The following is a 19,715-nucleotide window of genomic DNA, read 5'->3' as shown; positions in this document are numbered from 1 at the left end:
TTGGCACACACAACTGCCCCCCCCCCCCCCCACACACACACACACACACACACACACACACACACTGCTGCAGCGTGCCCACGTTACGTGCAGTCACATTTCTAGTGTGTGGGTGGGGTTAACTGGGCGAAACTAGCATTTACTGTAACAGGATGACATATCTGGAGGAGTGAGCTGCACTAAGTGAGAAGTGGAAGACACGTTTTCTTACCAAGATTAACAAGAGTTACAGTGGCCAGACTCCTCAGTCAAGCTCTGCCCAGATTATGCAAGAAACACTCTTCTTTAGGTAACAAGGGCATTTGCAGCCCAGTCGCCAGAATAAAATGTTGGCATTGCATCTTTCTGTAAAACCACAGACAAAGAACTGTCTATGTTTCATATATAACAGTTCTACAATAGGCATCAAAGTGACGTAACTTAGATTACCAGTAAACCTATATGAAGTTGAGTTTTTCTTCAAGAGGAGCAGGGATGGTGGTGGTGTGACAGCCAGGCGAGACGACCGTCAAGCAGCAGACCACTGTCTCTGCCATGTTTGCGGCGTCAAAACCGGGTATTTTTAACGCCAGGTCGGCCATTTTCCAGCCATGTTTGTGGCGATAAAATCGGCTATTTTCAACAGGAGGTAGGGCCATTTTCCAGCCGGGATTTAAAGCCAAAAACGTGATCTTTTCCTAAGGCTAACCAAGTGGTTAACCAGACCTAAACCACAGCATTGTCACGAGACAAAATTGAAAATTAAAACCTAAAGAAACGTAAAATTTGAATGTGAGGACAGGTATAGTTTCAACACATCCCTGGTTTGTAGAAGCGTACGATGCCAACATGTATTCTGGTGTTTGCTGAAAACCTTTAGATCTACAGAGCTACAAAGTTGCGTTTCGACAAGAATGATGAGTGCAATAAGGTTTTAATCTTTTGTAGAGGCTGACATGCTCAATTTATTTCAAAAGGGGAGCAGCTGGTCCAAAGCCCTAGACTTTACAGGGAAAACGACATTATCTCAGTTTTACAAATTGCTGCAAGGACTGAATATCCTCCACCAGCGTCGACTGTGTCCAGCCAGTGCATGTGTCTTTAAGGTCTGACGGCTCACATGTTTGTGTTTACGTTTGTGTTCCCTGCACTGGCTTTTACTTGTCGTTAACACAGTCATGAACATTCCAGTCGGTCTTCTGCTCCCTCTGACCCCAAACCAAAACCTGTGCCTGGGTAACACTCCGACCATTAGTGGTGAGCAGTCATAATGTGAACAATGCTGCGGAAAGCCTGTTGATTGGTGTCCCAATTTAGAGACTCGCTGCACGGCGTACAGCTGCACAGCCTACACACAAACGTAGCTCACTTTTGGGGAAATTACACTCACTTACATTCATTTCCTGGTATATAACCCTAACCATAACCACTACTTGCCTAGCCCTTACCTTTACCCCAACCTTAACCAATGACCCAATCAGCTGTTTTCTAATTGGGGACACAGCTTTTGTCACCATCTGCCCCAGTTAACTGGCCCTGAGTCTGAAATGTGTCCCAAAAAGTAGCCTAAATCACACACACATGTCACTGTAAATGCAGATTACGGCACGGAACGGAACATGGCCCAAAGCCACGGCACACCGAGCTGAGTCATATGCACAGCTCATTGCAGGGGACACCTGCTAGTAAGGCAAGACACACACATGCTCCCTTGCCAACAGCACCCAAACACTCTTCACCCCTATCATCTTGCAACATACTTGCAGGTAAGGACACGTTCTGTCACTATGCAGCACGCATGTGAGACGAGGGTCAGCTGAGGCTATCAGCTCCTCGCGCCAGTGAATGTTTTCAATGGCTAGCGATCGCATTAGACACGTCACCCTGCCTGAAAATGAGAAACAGATTTTGCAATATCCGTAAACTGTACACACATGCATGAAACCCTCAGCGGGCCACGGTTCCTCCAAACTTTCTCGTCCATAGGGTGAGGTGAGGCACCGATGCTCACCCACGCACACGTGATGCGCATGCTAAGATGGATGGTTAGGGCAGATGTTCAGTGTATGCCCTATAATAAAGTAGGCGTCAGGCTCTGATTTGGCTTTTATGTTTTTATGAATGAGAGCGGGAGACATCCAGTCTCTGTGGGATACAGAATCAGCCAGCCTCTCTGACAAATTGAAAATCACAGTGCCAGTTTGTGTTGTGTGACTCATCTCGGATCCTGACAGGAGAATGCACAGATAAAAGAGTTTCCCTTTGTGAGGCGATTGCAAATTGCTGCTGTTGTGTTTTTTTTATGCGGCTGACAAATTGCGGCGCGAGTGAATGGGGCCGGATTATTGTTAATACATAAACGCTCACGTAGATCACACAGAAGATTTATCGAAACATTCAGAACAATGTGCGGTTTAAACACTTTCGCCAAAAGACATTTGAAGCTGTGCTAATCTCTTACTTATATAAATACAGATGGTGTCTTCTATACATTTCATACCGTGTCTGTACAGTTTACAGTACTTGTATGTGCTTTGAACCAAAAAAAAAAAAAAAAAAAAAAAACACACAGATGTCTGCTTCCTGTGCTTTGAAGTAGATGTGATGTACTCCACAGTGACTTGGGAAGCCTTGAAGACAAAAAAGGGAAATGAGAGTTTGCTGGGAATCTGTAGGAAGCTCTCGGCCGTCACAAAGTCTGGGGTCACCAGAGGATCTGGCCCTGGGGAGCAGAACGGCGAGAGACTGTTTATGGGATGTTTAAAAGATTGCAGCCGGCTTACGGGACAATTAAAATTCAACACGAGTGGCTCACTGTGCCAGCAGGCGTGTCACCTCGACCAGCTTTATGGGTGCTCTGGTGTCTGCGGTGTGCATTCTTCACAGCAGGATGTGATTAAAGGCACGGCAGCAAAGAGTAAACCCACCATTAGGACAGTGGGCCGCCGGTGCCCTTGTCCTGCCTGCTCCTCACTTTGACAGCAGCGCATAAAACAAAAAGGAGCCACATGCGCTCCTCTATGATCACTTGACCACAGAGTGCTCTTAGAATCACCATGGCACAGGCTTGTTATAGAAAGCACAGGAGTCCTTATGTCAGGCACATTTGCACCCAGCTATTAGACCGGTGCAGCGTCTCCGGCTCTCTAAACATCTCCCAGTATCTTTCTCCACATGTGACCCGTGCAGTCCGCAGATAGAGGGCGAGGAAATGTGATGTTTTACATTCTGTTTGTCCTCATTGTCAATGGAGGGAGACGAGGAGCGAAGGAGTGGGTGTCTCCCAGTCGCACGTGATCACGTTTGCTGCGAGAGGGTTCATGACTCACTGGCTCCAGGCTCAGGATCCTCGCCTGGCCTCTGACAGAGCGCTCCCTAATCCCACCCTCTCAGGCAGTCAAACAGAGGTCCTGTGAGTCATGCCTTTACCATCAGTGTGGCCAGAAAAAAAAAAAAAAAAAAAAAAACGATGCAGACTGAACACACTGTGCTTGTCAACAGCGTCTTCAGTTACAGCCAGTGTTGACTGTAAGATGATTTACTTATTTGGGTTTAAAGGCTGGAGCTTTAAAAGATGAGTAACATGAAATAATGACTAATTCATCTGATAATAATTCATCTTAATTTATCACTTACTCCCAACTAAAAGACCTCTCATGGCTCATGTACATGCAAATTCAGAGGCTAATTCAAACAACTAAACACATATGCTCAAGTACAATTTTGAGTCGCTTCACTCGAGTATTTCTATTTTGTGCTTCTTTAAACTTTAGCTCCATCACATTTTTAAAGGGAAACATTGTACTTTTTACTCCAATGTGTTTTCAACCCAAAATCTACAGTTAGTAGATACTTTTTAGAGTAAAATTTTACATACAAACTATAAAGTGTGATGCATTTATGTAGATTAAATTGGCAAAAAGCATGTAAAGCAACTGCAACATTGCTTCTCACATGAATGCATCAACAATAATAAGACAATATAAAACTGACATGTTATATCACATTCTGCCAAATGAGTTTGTGGATATTTTTATTGTCACGTATTCATACTTTTACTACAGTGAATGATCTGAAAACTTCCTCCACCACTGATCAGTGTAATTCATACTTGGAAAATGACTGTCCAGCTCGGACAAACATAGACTGCTGAAGTGTCCTTGAGGAAACTCTCAGACCTGCATGAATTATCACAGTTGCTCCTGAGAAACTGCTGACTGTACCGGGCAGCTCAGCTTACTGACATGCCACAAGTCAGGCATCATCATCCGGATGATATAATGAGGAAGAATGCCTGCAGAATGACCAAAACTAGCCCCGGATTGACTTTTTCGCCCAGCTGTTGAAATGAAACCGATCCGCGTGTCCACGTGTTTGTGTCATTTCCATGTCATTTGCATATGTAAACCGGCCTCGCCTATCGCTCCGCGGCTGCACGGTGAGAGGAAGCCGATTTGTCAGTCGGGGGCGTCTGAGGAGCAAATGGGAGAGCCGGTCCTCGCTAATCCCGCCCTCCCAGACACGTTGCCTTGGGAGAAGCAACACGGGCCGATCGTTGGCTGTACCGACTCCCCACTCACACGCCGCACGTCCAGCACATCAGCTGCTCCCTGCCGACAGTCCTGCTGGATTTACCGCTCAGCGACGGGAGAGTTTAAACCAGCCGCTCCATCCTGGGAAGGTACGTACCCTCCGCCCGCCGATCCAGAGCTCAACCATCGCCGCTAAATGAAATTCACTCATTATGTGAGCTCGCCAGGTGATTTTAATTTATTTTTTAAAAAATCATCCAGAGGAATTTGACGCAGATGTGATGATTGCGAATAAGCAGTTCTAAAGTGGTGAGAGATGAATTAACGGGACCTGGCGGATAAAGGCGTAATTATTCCTGTCTGTCGTTGATGGTTTTATGTAATTTTACATTACATGCTGCCAAATTTACTATGACTGATGAGGAAGTCTATTGTGTCTGTTACCCAACCCAGCGTTAGAAAGACAGCTCGGATCATCCACTTTACACTTTCTTATTTCCTCTGAGGCAAAGATTGTGACGTCTGATCTCTGGATGAGGGAATTAAAAAAAAAAAACTCGTTCATTTCATTTTTATCTTTGATTTAAATTAGACTGTGTGAAGTGGAGGGCATCTCTATTCATGTGCCCCACCTACACAGGTAGATGGAGACATGGAGATTGTAGAGGCTGTCTGGTTTGAGTGTGTTGTACCGAAGAAATGTGTGTCAGGTAGAAAACGTGTGTAACTAGAGGCTGATATCAGCAGCACAGCAGGAATTTGATGATCGATCCGAAACGCTGACAGACTGCAGGCCTGCTATATGTGGTGCGTTTATAGGCCCGGGACAAATGAACATTTGAACAAGTGTTCACTTGTTTTATGGCAGAATTAAGTCAAACTAATGCTAATAGGAAGTCATGGCACTCACTTTATATACCGACTCTTTTCAATTTTTTTTAGCTAAAATAAGGATCATGGTAGCATCTAAAGAACAATGTGTGCCTATATGTGTCAAAGTTACGCTTACATTTACATATTATATGCATTTTACCTTTGTGTGTTATTTGATACGTGTGTTTAAAGGACCATCTGGCATTGAATATTAAAACAGCAGAAGGTACATATTAGTTTCATTAAATCTCCGTTGCCGGACATCTTGGCTCCTGATACTGTACAATTCCAGCCTCCCAACATTTGGATGCATACTACATTTTATCACAGCTGTGCCCCCATTGTGTGATAGCCTGGCCACTGCACAAACATTTTCCTTGCAAATCGCTTTGTTTTGACAAAAACGGGTCAGCTGTGGTCTCTGCAACCCAGAAATATCCAAGTATGTATTTATTTTTGTTTGCTTTATTTGTGTTATGTTAGAGCTTGTAAAATCAGTAAATCCCTGCTCCACCCTTGTTTGTAACAATGAGATCAGAAGGTGGTCACCCTGAGACAAAGAGCTAGGGGGCAATTAACTATCCTAGCCTCAAATTTCGCAGGAGACAAGAGACATGCCAGGCGTTAACCACTCAAAACACCAAAAATAATCCATGTGCCCAAAATGCTGCTCTTGCTTCCTTTTATCTGCTAATCACAGAGGAGCTGTGTTGGAGAGATGCAAAGATCCCACAAGCAATTAAGCATCCGGGCAGAGCATTTGGTCAGAGGAGTTTTTATTCACGAGGCTTTCTGCATGTTGTGAACAAACGGTGCCAGTCCCTCGTTTAGTAAAATCCCTTTTTTTTCCCCCTCCACAAGTGTCACTTGTGTTGATGGGAGGTCTGCAGTCTGAGGTGCTGGTCGTCATGGTGGCAGACCCCTGCCTCCTTTGAATAAACAAGCTAACAGTGTTTATGAATGATGGTGGTGGTGGCAGCTGGCAGGCCAGCTGATAGAGCCTGAATGGGGGAAATTAGCCAAGCTGGCGACTGTAAAATGCAAGAAATTAGTTGTTGTGTGACGGCGTGATGTGGAGATTTCCAGTGGCTGTGAGAGACAAAGGTGTCAGGGCTTCTCAGGGTCATTGTGGACACTGAGCTGTTTGGTGTTTGCCTTTGATGCTGTTTACTGGCTCAGGTGTTGCATCTGCAAAACAAACAGGCCATTGTGGTCTCAGCAACAGTGGTCTCACTGCCACCATCTGCTCAGAGTGCTCTGTTGGGTCTCTGCATTTATTCGTTCCTGCCTGGTTGGAGGTGCAGGGTTTTTTTTTTTTCAATCCAGACTGACCTGCAGTGTTTGCTCAAGGATACTTCAATAGGGTATTTTGTCTGCTGCTGCATATATTTAAGCTTGTTACTTTCAAGCTACTGTTTCTCATTTTCATCACTGTGCTGCTTGCTGCTTTTTATGCCCTTCTGTTGACTTATCGTAACCACGACTCTCTGTCTGTCAGGTCAGTGATGGTCAGTGCTAGTTAGAGCCTGCAGCCGAGGATGTCTGCTACGGATTCGGACAACTCCATTGACTGGCTGGCAAGTGACTATGAGGACAATGAGAGCGAACAGGAGTTTGACTGTACCAGAAAGCAGAGCCAGACAGAGGCTCTGGCATCCCCCAGCACCCCCCCACACCTGGGCCCGTCTGACAGCAGCTGCCGCCGGAGCAGCGAGGTGAAGGAGGGCGACAGTAGCTGGAGCGAGGTCAGGGAGGCCTCCAGTCGGGGATCTCCCCCCGGCTGCACAGAGACATGGGACAGCACCATTGGACTGTACAAAACACAACAAGGAGAAGAAACGAATGGCAAAGACAGTCAGCAAGCACTGAAGAGACCTCGCAGCTCCGCAGCGGAGGAGTGCAAGGAACGGCAGCTCATTTCCAGCGCGTCAGAGAAGAACCGAAATCTCAGCCGTAAGGTGAGCAGCGCGGTGACTTATGTCTGTTTCCCACACCAGGTGGTTGACAGCGTCAGCAAAACGAGAACGCGCCCTATATCACCAAGATCGACTCCCCTGCTGGTTTTACTGGGTGTCTCACACATGGCATATCCAGTAACGATGATCCTTCCCTGTAACTGTAAGCAGAATTAGTCATGTCCTACGACAGTAGGGGGAGTTCACAGGTTATCTACATCACGTTGAGCAGCTGTTATATTAAAATGAATATCAATGTGAGGACGCCAGCTCGATATCTTTTCAAAAGGGTTTTTGAACACATTTTGACGAATACATATCACCTGCAAATTAATCTTTTCTCATTTTCAGTGCATGGAGCTACAATGCTACATTCATCCACTGTCATCTATCTTGAATGGCCTTCGTTCAGGGAGATACAGAGAACGTAAGTCAGTCATTTGATATCTTTTAAAAATCTCATTAGATTCATACAGTTTAACACAACCATTACTCAGCTGAGTCTGCACCTCTGCCTGTGTACACTGACTTCGTGTTGAGGAGCTGGAACAGTACAGTCTGCCTAATGTCTGGTCCCACTGATCTGGACATTTGCATTCTTACATACAGCTCCTACGGGTGATCTCTTCAGGGTTGCAGTGCCAGTCTGTCTCTCTCAGAGAAAAACAATAGCCAGGACAGGCAGGGTGCCACTCTTTATGGAATATCTGGCCCTGAGGTTTGAGAGCGAGATGTCTCAAACATGTATTATCATAGAACTATCAAGTAACCACAAGAATTTCCTGTGCGTGTGTCTGTCTTTTAAAATGGAGGTTATAAGGTTCACTTAGGAATGACGCTTTTTTAAAATGTACCTTGTAAGAGTTAAAAAAAAACACATTTAAATGGGATTTTTTTTACCAGTTGAGAAAAAGCGATGTCACACTTCCTTGTAAGTTAGCTGCTTGGCAGAGGTGAATGAGAACATACTGTACCACAGTCTCTACTGAAGCAGCTGCAGTTGGTGAGTCGTCCGATAGGCATTATGAGGTTCTCTGGAAGGTAGCGGCATGTTCAGACAAGCTCTGAAAACTGCTTTATTTGGGATCTTTGTCAAACCAAGACCTTGTGTGACCCGACACTTCCTGGCCACAGAGGCAGGGAGTATGTTCACATTTCACACAACCCATATGCTCCACAGACTCAGCCCTGCAGTCAGCTCAGTTCATGCGGCTCATGGTACAACATTCTTCTTTTCCAGGACTCAGCAGTTTCCAGGAGAGTGTGGCCATGGACAGGATCCAGAGGATCATGGGTGTCCTGCAGAACCCCTGCATGGGGTGAGTGTCCTCAGTGTGGCCCACATACTGTTATACATGGAACAATGGGCCCAATCATATAATATTCAGCGTATCTCCTGTTTTATATGTTTGTTTTTGTAGCTACAAACACATTTTGAGACATAGGTACAGTTTGCATTATTCCAGCCTTTGTCATGTCAGTGCAAATATTTTACCATTACTGAAATAGAAAACCTCTGTTGCTTCAGAGCTTCCTCCGATCTGATCAGAATCACAGCGATGCATTCAAACCCTAGCATAGAATTGCAACAGCTAGAAATGGTGCTTTGCTGTCTGTGGGTCAAAAGTGGTCTCCAACATGTCTGTGACACATGGCTCACAGCAGGCCGCCCTGCGAGGAGCTGCTACCCCCACGCATTCAGGATAAATTTACTGCAGAGACGGCTGGCCCTCACTATAGCCGGGCATCTTGTTAAAAATGTATCAGGCTCCACTCTGGGAGCAGCACACTTGTGCCTGCTTGATTAGCTCTCCACTGGCCAGACGGTATAATGGAGTATGATATCACCCCTTTTAAGCAGAAAGCCTTGGTTCCTGATATATGATCATTTCTAAATGTTTTGATGTTACATTTGTTTTACATCACCAAAGAGCTTAAAAATTGCATTAAATTGCCTGCCATTCTCTGGCTCTTTAGCATCTGATTTTCTATGTTCAAGCACAAGGCAACATGGCTGAAATCAATATCACGATATCAACATGAACATTTTCTGCTAAAAATGTACTCTACAACATATAACGTTTAGGAAAAATTACACACAGAATAATACAACTGACGTAATGTGCTATTTCACTGGACATTGTGCGAAAAATAGTGAAAAGCCACAATTTGTCAGAGTCCGAACCAAACAATAAAAATAATTTGAATGCAAAATTGAATGACACAAGCTTTAAGCATTATATCACATTGTGATTTTATCAACACGATGTGGTTACACTGAAAGTCTACAAGTGAAAAAGCAGCTTCATGTATCGTTTTCAAGCTTGCCTTGCTGGGCAGCTTCGCATCAACATACATTGATGTAAGATAAAGTGTTGCTGAGTTTGGCACAGACTAATTGGAGCCCTCACCCACCAGCTGCCGCCTTCATGTGGGAGACAAAGAGTGGGTGTGGCAGCCTCCCTGCAGACAGCCAGGGCAGAGGCTGGAAGGTGGACTAAACCCCCCCCACCACCACCCTTCGCTTCTCCGTCACTCCCTGTGCCTGCTCTGTGTTGCCAGCTGGCAGCCCCTGCAGCAACACAATGGTAGATAGGATCAAAGTGACTTTTTTAGCAGTCACTGTTGCGGATAATCTTTCACATGAATTTAACATGCTCTGAATGGAGTATAGCAGGAAGGTGCTGATCATATGACACGGGCTAATCCCTACCCACCATCTGGTTTTGACGGGTAGGAGTTGCTGGGACGCTGCTCTCTGCTGGCCGCCTCCAACGAGAACTGCGTCACCACGGCTAGTTTATTTTCACAATGACGATGTTGGCGTCCGCTGTGGCTTTGGTGTTTATATTTAGAGGCGAGCAGAACTATTTTACATCAGGCCACGTGTGAGCTCAAAACATGTGACAAATGTGCTTAAGACAGTTTTCCTCCCTCACACACGGACTACAGGCTTTACTGAGTGAGCGTAAGTGTTCACTTGCTCTTGCGCATTTCCTGTGTGAGCTTGATGGAGAGATAAGATTTCAAAGAAGAGGTTGGTAAGATTTTTGGTAGTTTAATAGCTTGAGTAAATATTCCTCTCTTTCTCTCTCCGTGTTTCTTTTCTCTCCACCTCTCTTTCCTTCCCCTTTTCAGGGAGAAATACGTTAATATCATTCTTAAAATGGAGGAAATGCTGAAGAGCTGGTTCCCTAACATAAAACTCCAAGACCAACTGGCTGTCACCCAGACAGAGGAAGCCGTTCCTACCAAGAAACCGAAGGTAAAGTTGTACAAAAAAAAAAAGAAATGGAGAAAAAAAAAAGCAGAACTGTTGTGTAAGAGTCAGACAAGGCCAAGGCTGCCAAGAACATATGGTGACGACGCAGTGAAAGAGGGACTAAAATATCTATTATTATTTAATCACAGGTCTGGGACTGTGGAAGGGAGGATTAAAAGCTATTTTTACTGAGGTATTACTGCAGTCTCAGGTTCACTAAGAACAATGACAGAGGAGAAAAGGTAATTTTGGAGGGGTGTCCCTAAGGGGATAAGAAAGGTTAGAATACTCTGGTACATTCCTTTGCATTTAATTAGTGCAGATGTATTTCTGTGGCTAATCCTGACGCACCCGCTCATAAACAGGAATTTCATGTACCATTTTTTAGTCACCAGTCAAAAAAGCTGTTTTGCACTTCATGAACGGTCGTATTGTCAGTGAAAGCTTCACGGTAACTTTAAAGCTGCTGTAATAGATATGTCGATATTAACAATGGATGACATGGCTATTTGTAATGTGAGAAAGGTCACTTATACTGACAAATTCAAAGATAGTTATCAACCAATTACCATTCACAATTCTACTTTAAACACAAAAAAGCTGTTTTGAGTTATAAAGCTCTGCTAAAATCGGTTTACACCACCTGCCCAGCACCAAACAGCAGACAGGTAAACTTAGCAACTAGCTGGTGAACGTAGTGGAACAGTCAGCCGCTAAAGAACCTGATGTGTAGCCCAGTCTGCTCTGATTGGTCGGTCAACACAGGCCTGAGCCCGAACTGCTGTCTTTGTTTCCTGTTAGCGCTGCTGCTGTTTATAGCTTCCGGCTAGCTGCACTTCTACTATGAATATCACCACAATATTCACTTCTTAAATTCACATAGTAACTCTTGATGCTCTCTCTATATTACAAGATTAGTCCAAAATCGCTCCTGGTCAGTGGGAGCAGCCACATTAGCCAGTGGTAGCTGAGCTAGCACTGCGGTGTAAACACACAAAAAGCAACAGGAAAAAAGCAGTTAAAGCCATCAAACCCACAACTGTCTTTATTTAGTTGCCTTCATTGACACAGTTTCTCTTGACTTTCAATCAATATTACAGAATTAGTCCAACGTCCCTCCCAGTCAGTGGGGCAAATTAGCAGTGCCACATGCTAGCACCAAGTTTAACAGGCTAGCAAACAACATGAAACTTTGCGGTACTCACAGCTTTGAAGTTTGACAAAGCAGTCCAGTGGAGTAAATGAAGTTGTTGTTGCTGTCTTTTCCATCACATTTTCATCAAAAATACCATTCATCCACTGTTGACATCCTCTAATGGTGGGAGTAGATGAAGGCTTTGAGTTGGGCCGGACATTCACTTAGGCGGAGGACGGTCACCAAGCTGGAGGTGGCTCTGTGTTACATCGTGATGTAGACAAGTAACGGAAGAAAAGGCTGGTCTACTGACAAGTCAGTTCAGAAACAGTGTTTTCTGTGGGACAGAATAACTTACTTTGGCGTGGACTTGGGGCTTTGTAGCTCTGCAGACATTTTACATGAACAAAAGATATATATCACACTAATTAAAAGAAAATAACAACATAATATGGCCTCTTTGAGTTGGTCGGGTGGCCAGAAACAAATCTTCCAATAAATGCTAATATTGCTCTGTGTCTGCTGAATACATAAATAGGCCTTGCCATTTGCTAACAAATTAGCAATTTTATAAGGGGAAAATATACCTATGTCATGTTTCATAAGTCACTTGCAGGTTTAAAGCATGAATGTGTGCATCTTTATGTGATTATAACATAGTTCCTCTTATTCTGATGGCATACTATTGGAGAAAGCAGTTTATATGTTTTTGCTTTTCGCCTATTCGTCTTAGTGTTCGTGGGTCAGACAATACCACTGGGGGGCGCCAAATTTGGAAATTTGCAAACCCATGTTATGGTGGTACAGTTTTTATTGTGCAATGAATAATAAGATACTAATTCAATTCAATTAAACTGTGTGTCCTTATTTCCTAACAGCTATCTCCAGTGACCATCACTGCAGCCATGAGCCCTGTCACCATCAGCGACCCTCCAGCCGGCGTCAAAGCCCTGAGAGTCACCGACCTCACTCCTACTGGAGCCTACTCCGCAAGTAACCTGAAATGGCTCCACACTTCGCCCATCTGCTCCCCTATAGCGGAGCAGCCCCAGACTGGCCCCAGGCACTTGCTGTCCCCCAGAGTCAGAGACCTAACGCAGGACAACGCTGTGTCCTCCAGCACAGACAGCCACTCTAAGACAGACTCTGTGCCCAGAGGCCCTCCGCCGGGTAAAATCAACGCGCCCTGTCTAGAGAGGCTCCTAAAGTCAACAGAAAGCATCATCACCCGCAAGGGGGCGGGCAGTTTGATGGACAGCAGCTGGTCCTAGTCCACACAGAGGGCTGGGTGTCCAGCTGTAAGCACTGCACAGCGCAGCTTAGCCTTGCCCACCCTGCCAGGAGCCAGTCAGCTCGTTTAGCCCATTCCAGCCTTCAGGGGAGACGGGAGCCCTCATAAAGGACATCACAGATTCCTCTTTAATGTGGAAGGAGTGTCGACGAACATGTTGTGCACTCTACATGGCAATGTGCTCTCTCTGACAAGACAAGTGTCTGCTTTACTTCCCTTTTGTTGACTTATCTCTGTTTTTTTTGTTTTTTTTCTGCGCTCTTGAATAGCGCATGTGAGAGTGGGAAGATTTCACATGCCGAGGCCACCGGAGCGAGTGATTTCACAACTGAATTGTTCCCCGCTGGCTTGTAGATGCAATAATACAGTTTGAGTATCTGTGAAACTGCCATTATGCCTGAAAGGGAAAGGATTGCAGGAGTAGTCTGTGCTGGAAGGGAGTATTTCAGATATCCAGACATGTCAGTGGTCTACATATTGTTATGCTGAAAATGTGGGTGAAATGTGATGTTATTTTCTCCCCCCAACCCCCCCCCCCCCCCAATCCCCTCATGACTCCACTCTTAAGTTTATTGATGTGACTGTTACTCATTTGTATACTTTATAAATAAGTCTTTTGGTACAACTGTTCTACCTCAGTGGGCACCACGTCGCAGTTCGTGAGTAGGAATGTGAACGCTGCGCTCTAAGTGTGGACACCTCACCAGACCTGCAGTGAGCCAAACGGCCTCTGACAGCGAGGTCTGCAGTACGAGTCGTTCTGCTTGTACAAACAGAGGATGCTCTCTCCGCGGGGACGCTCTCGTGGCCTGACTGGTGCCATTGTAAAGAATGTCAACTGCAGATTTCTTTTTTTTTGAGTCTCCCAGTAGAAGGCAAACAGTGCCTGTAACATCAAGCTGTGCCTGTAAGCCGGTTTGATAAAGAGAGAGAACCGTTCAGAATACCTGCTCCTCTGTGGGATGTACAAATCAGGAATTCTCACTCTCCTGCCATTTTCCTGTATCGAGTAAATTATTCAGACCTTGCCAACTACTTTCTGTGGTGGAGTAGAACAATTCTTTTATTTTGCCACAGAACTGGACAGTATGTTAGACCAGCAGAGAGGGACAAGGTATTTCTCTGTGTAAATCTTACAGAAAGGTTGTCAATTTACCCTGAAAAAGTGGCCTTTATAGTGTGAAATTTTATACTTTCAAAATAAATGTGGTTATCTTTGTTTGATGCAAAATGGCCTCAGATTGTTTTATTGGGAATTTTCTTAATACAGGCTGGTAGAAGTTACCTTAAATGTAGAGACTCAGCAATTGCTTCAGGAATAAAAGCTGTTTGTTGTTGTTCTTTAATTTCCCTAAAGAAGCTTTAATGTTAGAAACATCTTCAACCTTGAATTTGTCTCGATCATGTTCTATATATCTTCTGTTGTTCCACTCAGCTCTTTCACCTTCATTTCAGGTGGAACATTCAGAACCACTTTGCAGCAACACAAAAAGGCTTATTTTTAAGTGTAAGACACAAAGGGAAAGACCATGTGTCAGCAAAAGGAATCTATGAAATAACCCTTTTCAAGTCTCAACCGAGCTCAATTAAGCATCAAAGAACCCCAAAGAAAGGTTGTTATCTGATTTATATCCCAGTTAGACCAATTATAGGGTGAGTCGTGCGGGAACACTCAAAGGGAGCTCACTTCCTGACGGAATAATAAGATTTATTGTCTGTAAGGCAGGATGTAATTTTCAGCACTTCACTCCTGCTGTACAGACAAAGTGAACATTCTGCTTTCACAGTGGTGCAGTGAAATGTACCAGCTCAGTATCACTTCACGTTTCTCAGAAAGCGTCGCTGTCGTGGGGAGGGAAGCTTTAGGTTTTTTCTTCTTTTTTTTTTTTTTTGACATACATACGCTGATCTGCTTTCACATACCTGCAGACAAACAGACAGCGGGGGTTAAAACTATGAGGCCTGTCGGTACAACACAGACAATAACAAACTCGAACAGGCTCCCGCAGAAAACGACAATATTTGGATTTTGCTACATGACCTTCCAGTGGCGGTTAAATGTACTTTTTACAGTTCTGAGTGATATTAGACCCAATATTCTACTCCGACTGCCTGGAGCTGCACCCAGTAGCACACCGGCAATAGACGCTCATCTTTTCTGCCAACTTCATTTTAAAAAGAAACAGATTGTGTCACCTAATCCAAAACTGAATACTGCCATCTATAGGTGAAGAGGTAAACACCATGCATTCATCCTCGGCTGCTCTGCAAACAGAATCTCTTCAGGTTTACACTTCATGGACATGATTACGTTACGCATTAGCGCTGTGGTTAACGCAGCACATCATGAAGGCAGTTTTCTTCTTTTCCTTATTCTCGTCTGGAAAATGCACTTTCTTGAAAAGCTGCAATATAGTGCAGCTCTTGTGGCGCATTTATTTGTTCAAGCCGGCCTTGGTGAGTTTGAACATTTTTGTGAAACCACTATGATACCCCAACTGTGGATTCTGTTTCAGTCATCTCCCGCCAGAGCCATTTTGTTCTGTTTCAGGAAGAACATGGTGTATTTACAGAGGGTGAAAACAGTTTGTGGGAGTACTGTAGCCTGGAAAACAATCTGTCAGGAAATTAAGGAGATTAAAAATAGTTGAGGTCTACTTTTTTTTATTAATCTTTCTCTCAGTGACACAGTATAGTCACATGTCTCTTTTTCCAGATTAAAAGGGGTGATTTGCAGGAGTTAAAGGGGTCAATTACCCAAACTTCATTGTTTTAGCGTTGCCGCCCCAGATTCCATCTCCCATGGCAAAGCTAATGGTCTGGACTCACGTGCGCCGAGGACCTGACAGCATCCATGTCCAAAGACAGCTGGCACTGATCTGCCTCGCACTCGCCCTGAAAAGGGAAGTTGTTATGAATGTAAGGAAGAGCTGCATCAACAGAAAGGCACCTTTCTCATAGAGCTCTCTGAGGGAGTTGGACCGAATCGCATTGTGCAGTGATAAGGCTGCCAGTGGGGAACATGTGATGTGCTGGGAAATTGCACAGAAAAAAAAAAGTAATCAAAAAAAGGAAATTAAGATACTTATTTGGGTGCTTTACAAGACAAAAATGCAAGGCCATGAAGGAACAGGGACATGATGTAAAAATAACAGTAATGTTTCTTGAAGGATGCTTCTCATATTTTGTTATTTTTAATACTTTAATTTTGAAAGGTATCCAAAAAGGGATTGTTATGCATTACTACCAGCTGCTGAACCTAAAAAAAAGGCAATTCACAAGTGAAAAACCAGCCAGCACCAGAATACCCCATAAGTGATCATGAATTGCATGTTAATTTGCTCAACTGTGTGTTCAGCTGTGTAAGCTGTACCTGAATTACCTTGTAGCATTATAGACCAATATTGCCATGGACAAGAAATCATATTGCTCTCCATTTTAAAGGTTCACGGAGGTCATGCTTTACAAGATTGATTGATGTCCAGGTTTTTTGTCCAGGCTACGCGTGGGCTAAACTACAAAGACTAATCATTACCGGAGAAGCAGAGATGGGAGCCTTTTGTTGCAAGCACTGAAAGGCGAGTGGGAGAGAAAAAAAGGGAGGAGGACAGGTCCGTGGTTCCAGTTGCAAAAAGCCGGAAGGAATAATAAATAGAGCTTCATTCTCTCCTGCCACCCTTTCATTGTAAATTGCCGTTGATTTGAGCTCCAGCTGAGTGTGAAATGACAAGGCGGTGTGGTGTTGAATCAGAGCCAAGGTGGCGGGGCTTCAATCCGCTGCAGTTATTTATACATACTGTATGTATTCATTTCACTTTTCAAGTGTTCCCAGACAGAACGAGGCAGCTGTGAAGTCACCTGCAGACAGTTAACTAACCAATCAGTTCATAAATTAAAAAAAAGAATACTGTAGAAGTACGTAAAGTGAGAAAAAAAAACCTTCGTGCTATAAAAAGGGCTAATCACATCATTGCAGGTAGTGAATAAAGGGCAGATAATTGCAGTACCTCCTCTGCAAATTTTCCTCAAGCTGTGGCATTCAAATTACCAACTACATCCTTCTATAATGCAACAGATGCTTTTTGTGTTCACGCTCAATATGTCTTTAAACCTGCTATTTCAATGTGAAAGTCCCCCTTCACTCAAAAATCTTTTTTTTCTTCTAGTTCCAGGGCTGTTTTCACATTCATCTGCTGAAAATGCAAAGTTTCTGTGCTCTCTGAAAATCCAGTTTGAAAGAGGCAGGTCTACTAGTCTGGAGGCCAATCCTGGTCCAATAATCAACCTATACAAGTGTGATGAGGGAGAAGGAACATTATGAAGTTCTAAGGATTTTAACAAGATACTAGAAACAAAAACAAACAAAAAAATAAAATCAGAAACACATGATTAGTGTTTTATATGCATCTTTAAACATGTCTGGAGAGAATCTCTTAAAGTCAGTCACCACTAGTCATCACCAATATTACATAATTATATACTGTGACCAAAACTGATTTGCTCTCATCAAATTGTAACCTGCTAGCATCTCAGACCCAGACAGAGATGGATTAATAGCTCCCATGTCTCAAATGTCAGATACTTGAGTGACCATTTAGGTCCAAACATTAACGGTCACTCAGGTTTTTGGACATGAAATTTAGGCAGATTGAGTCACTTGGAAAATCAAATCCATTGCCTCTGCTCTTTTGCAGAAGAGTGCATGAAAACAGAAAAAGAAGAAGTCTGGTTTATAATTTACAGGCTGTTGCAGCAGCAGCAGGAGATGCCGAGGAAAAGGAACAGCATGTTTCTGAGCGTTCTGCAGCTTCGTGTGGGATTGTCGCACATTTTGATCTGATCCCTGCAAAGCAATGAACGGACTCATTATGTTATCATGAACCGTACAGCAGACTCATTCACACCCTACAGAGATAATGGTCTCATCTGTCAGAGGACTGAGCACCTTTGATTAAGAGACCTGTGAACCCAAAATATCCCCTGCTCAATTATAAGAAGAGCAGGTTACACAAATGATGAAACAGCCACAGATGCTTTCCACTGGGGAGATTCAAAACCCTGAGGAGCTCACATAAACACTGGGGGAGGTCTGGTCAGTCATTGTCTCAGCTTTGGTTCATCACTGAAGCAAATAAGACAAAGCAAACACATCTTTATAGCCTGTTATTTATTATTTATAGTTTAATTCCACTGCATATTGATGTGGATAAATCAGTGCTGTATAAGGTTTCTTCCTGATATTGCAGTGGGAATATTCTGGTCTTCAGAGCCCAGTGACCACCGGCAGCGGCCTTTGCAATTCAGCATGCAATTGATTTTACCGTCTCCAATAGGTTATCCTCGGCCCTTTTAAGAGGAAGAACAATGTTCAAAGAGCAATGTTCTGCATGGGTTTTACCAGCAGCATTGATTTTCAGTATTTCCTCAGATAGCAGGCGATATTTCAAAGAGCAAAAAACAAATGGGGAATGGTAAGTGCACGGGAAGGTGTCGTGAATGACACGTGACAGCTCTGAACATGATGTAAAAGCTAAAACGTACACGATCAGTTGTTGAGGGGAGCATTGTAAAGGGGTGACAAACACTTCACCGAGTATGTTCAAAGCAGAAACGCTGAGGGAATCATTAATGAGATCATTAAACATTTATTTTATAATGAATTCATGAATGAACAGGAATACGGCGACATGGACTTTTAGATGATAAAACTCACGTGCTCAGTATGCCCTCACAGTGTGGTCAGCTGTCATCGGTTTACCATCGCCACAGAACGTCTTACGCAAGCTCAGTCTTCCACGGTTTAATTTGTATGCAGGGTTTGAAGATGTGGACCGCCAGGGCCCCAGAGACCAATTACACGAGCAAGGCATCGTCAAGTCCTCACACCACAACTGTCCACATATTGCCAGCTAATTATCTGCACTTAGTCTCGTGGCAGAGGAGCAGAACTGATTCTTGTGGGCTTTTGATATTCCTCGAGGATGTATTTGAGCCAAGTGTATTTAGGAATTCCCACCTCCATTTGGGTGCATATATACGCTTTACTGACCTGAGACATATGCCTATACCTCTGTGAAAGAGAAGGGAAAATGGACATTATTGCTTTATACCATATACCATTCATATTTGGGTCAGTGGACTACAAACCCTTCAACAGCTGCAGTAAACAAGCTTCATTCTTGACATGAAGCTTGAATAGGCCTGTTAAAATGGCCCGAATTTAGGATCATAATTATGCATGACGTATGCATGAAAACGGATCATGCCGCACTGCCTATCCACATTAATTAAGAATAATAACATTGCTTTGATAATACAGGCCTGAGGCAATAACTGTCTGCCACATAAATCAGTGGCTCAATTTGAAGCTTTGTCAGATCTGCAGTTGCTCTTATAGCTGCGAAACACAACGTTGACGAAAAGGTCAATCAATCAAATGACAGGCTTTGCCTTAAAAGGGTGTAGTAGTCATCCTCAGCATCCTAATGAGCAACGCCTGTCATCTCCCGTGGGTGTAGCGGGTTGCTTAGGATGGGGTGAAAGCACTAACAAAGAGATGCCACTCAGTGACATATCAAGAGCACAGAGCCTAAATATGGCCACCCTTCATTAAGTCTCATTTCCAGGAATAGAGGGCAGACTGTGCTCTTGTAGGTATGAATAATGGAAGCAGCCTCCTGGAGCTTAT

At 43.9% G+C, this 19,715-nt stretch overlaps 1 protein-coding gene across 1 annotated transcript; it reads left to right on the top strand.

Moving 5' to 3' along the window:
* Positions 1 to 3,529: 3,529 nt before the first annotated feature.
* LOC121608343 (circadian-associated transcriptional repressor) lies at positions 3,530 to 14,251 on the top strand. Its single transcript, XM_041939597.1, has 6 exons — positions 3,530 to 4,660; positions 6,883 to 7,342; positions 7,691 to 7,766; positions 8,580 to 8,658; positions 10,478 to 10,604; positions 12,615 to 14,251. Exons 2-6 carry the CDS (start codon positions 6,923 to 6,925, stop codon positions 13,005 to 13,007), a joined length of 1,095 nt encoding a protein of 364 aa, XP_041795531.1. The 5' UTR covers positions 3,530 to 4,660; positions 6,883 to 6,922; the 3' UTR covers positions 13,008 to 14,251.
* The last annotated feature ends 5,464 nt before the right edge of the window (positions 14,252 to 19,715 follow it).

This window comes from Chelmon rostratus, chromosome 6, assembly GCF_017976325.1.
Source record: "Chelmon rostratus isolate fCheRos1 chromosome 6, fCheRos1.pri, whole genome shotgun sequence".
In the NCBI taxonomy this organism is placed as follows: domain Eukaryota; kingdom Metazoa; phylum Chordata; class Actinopteri; order Chaetodontiformes; family Chaetodontidae; genus Chelmon; species Chelmon rostratus.
The sequence above is the reverse complement of the archived record's forward strand: the minus strand, read 5'-3'. Positions and strand labels throughout refer to the sequence as shown.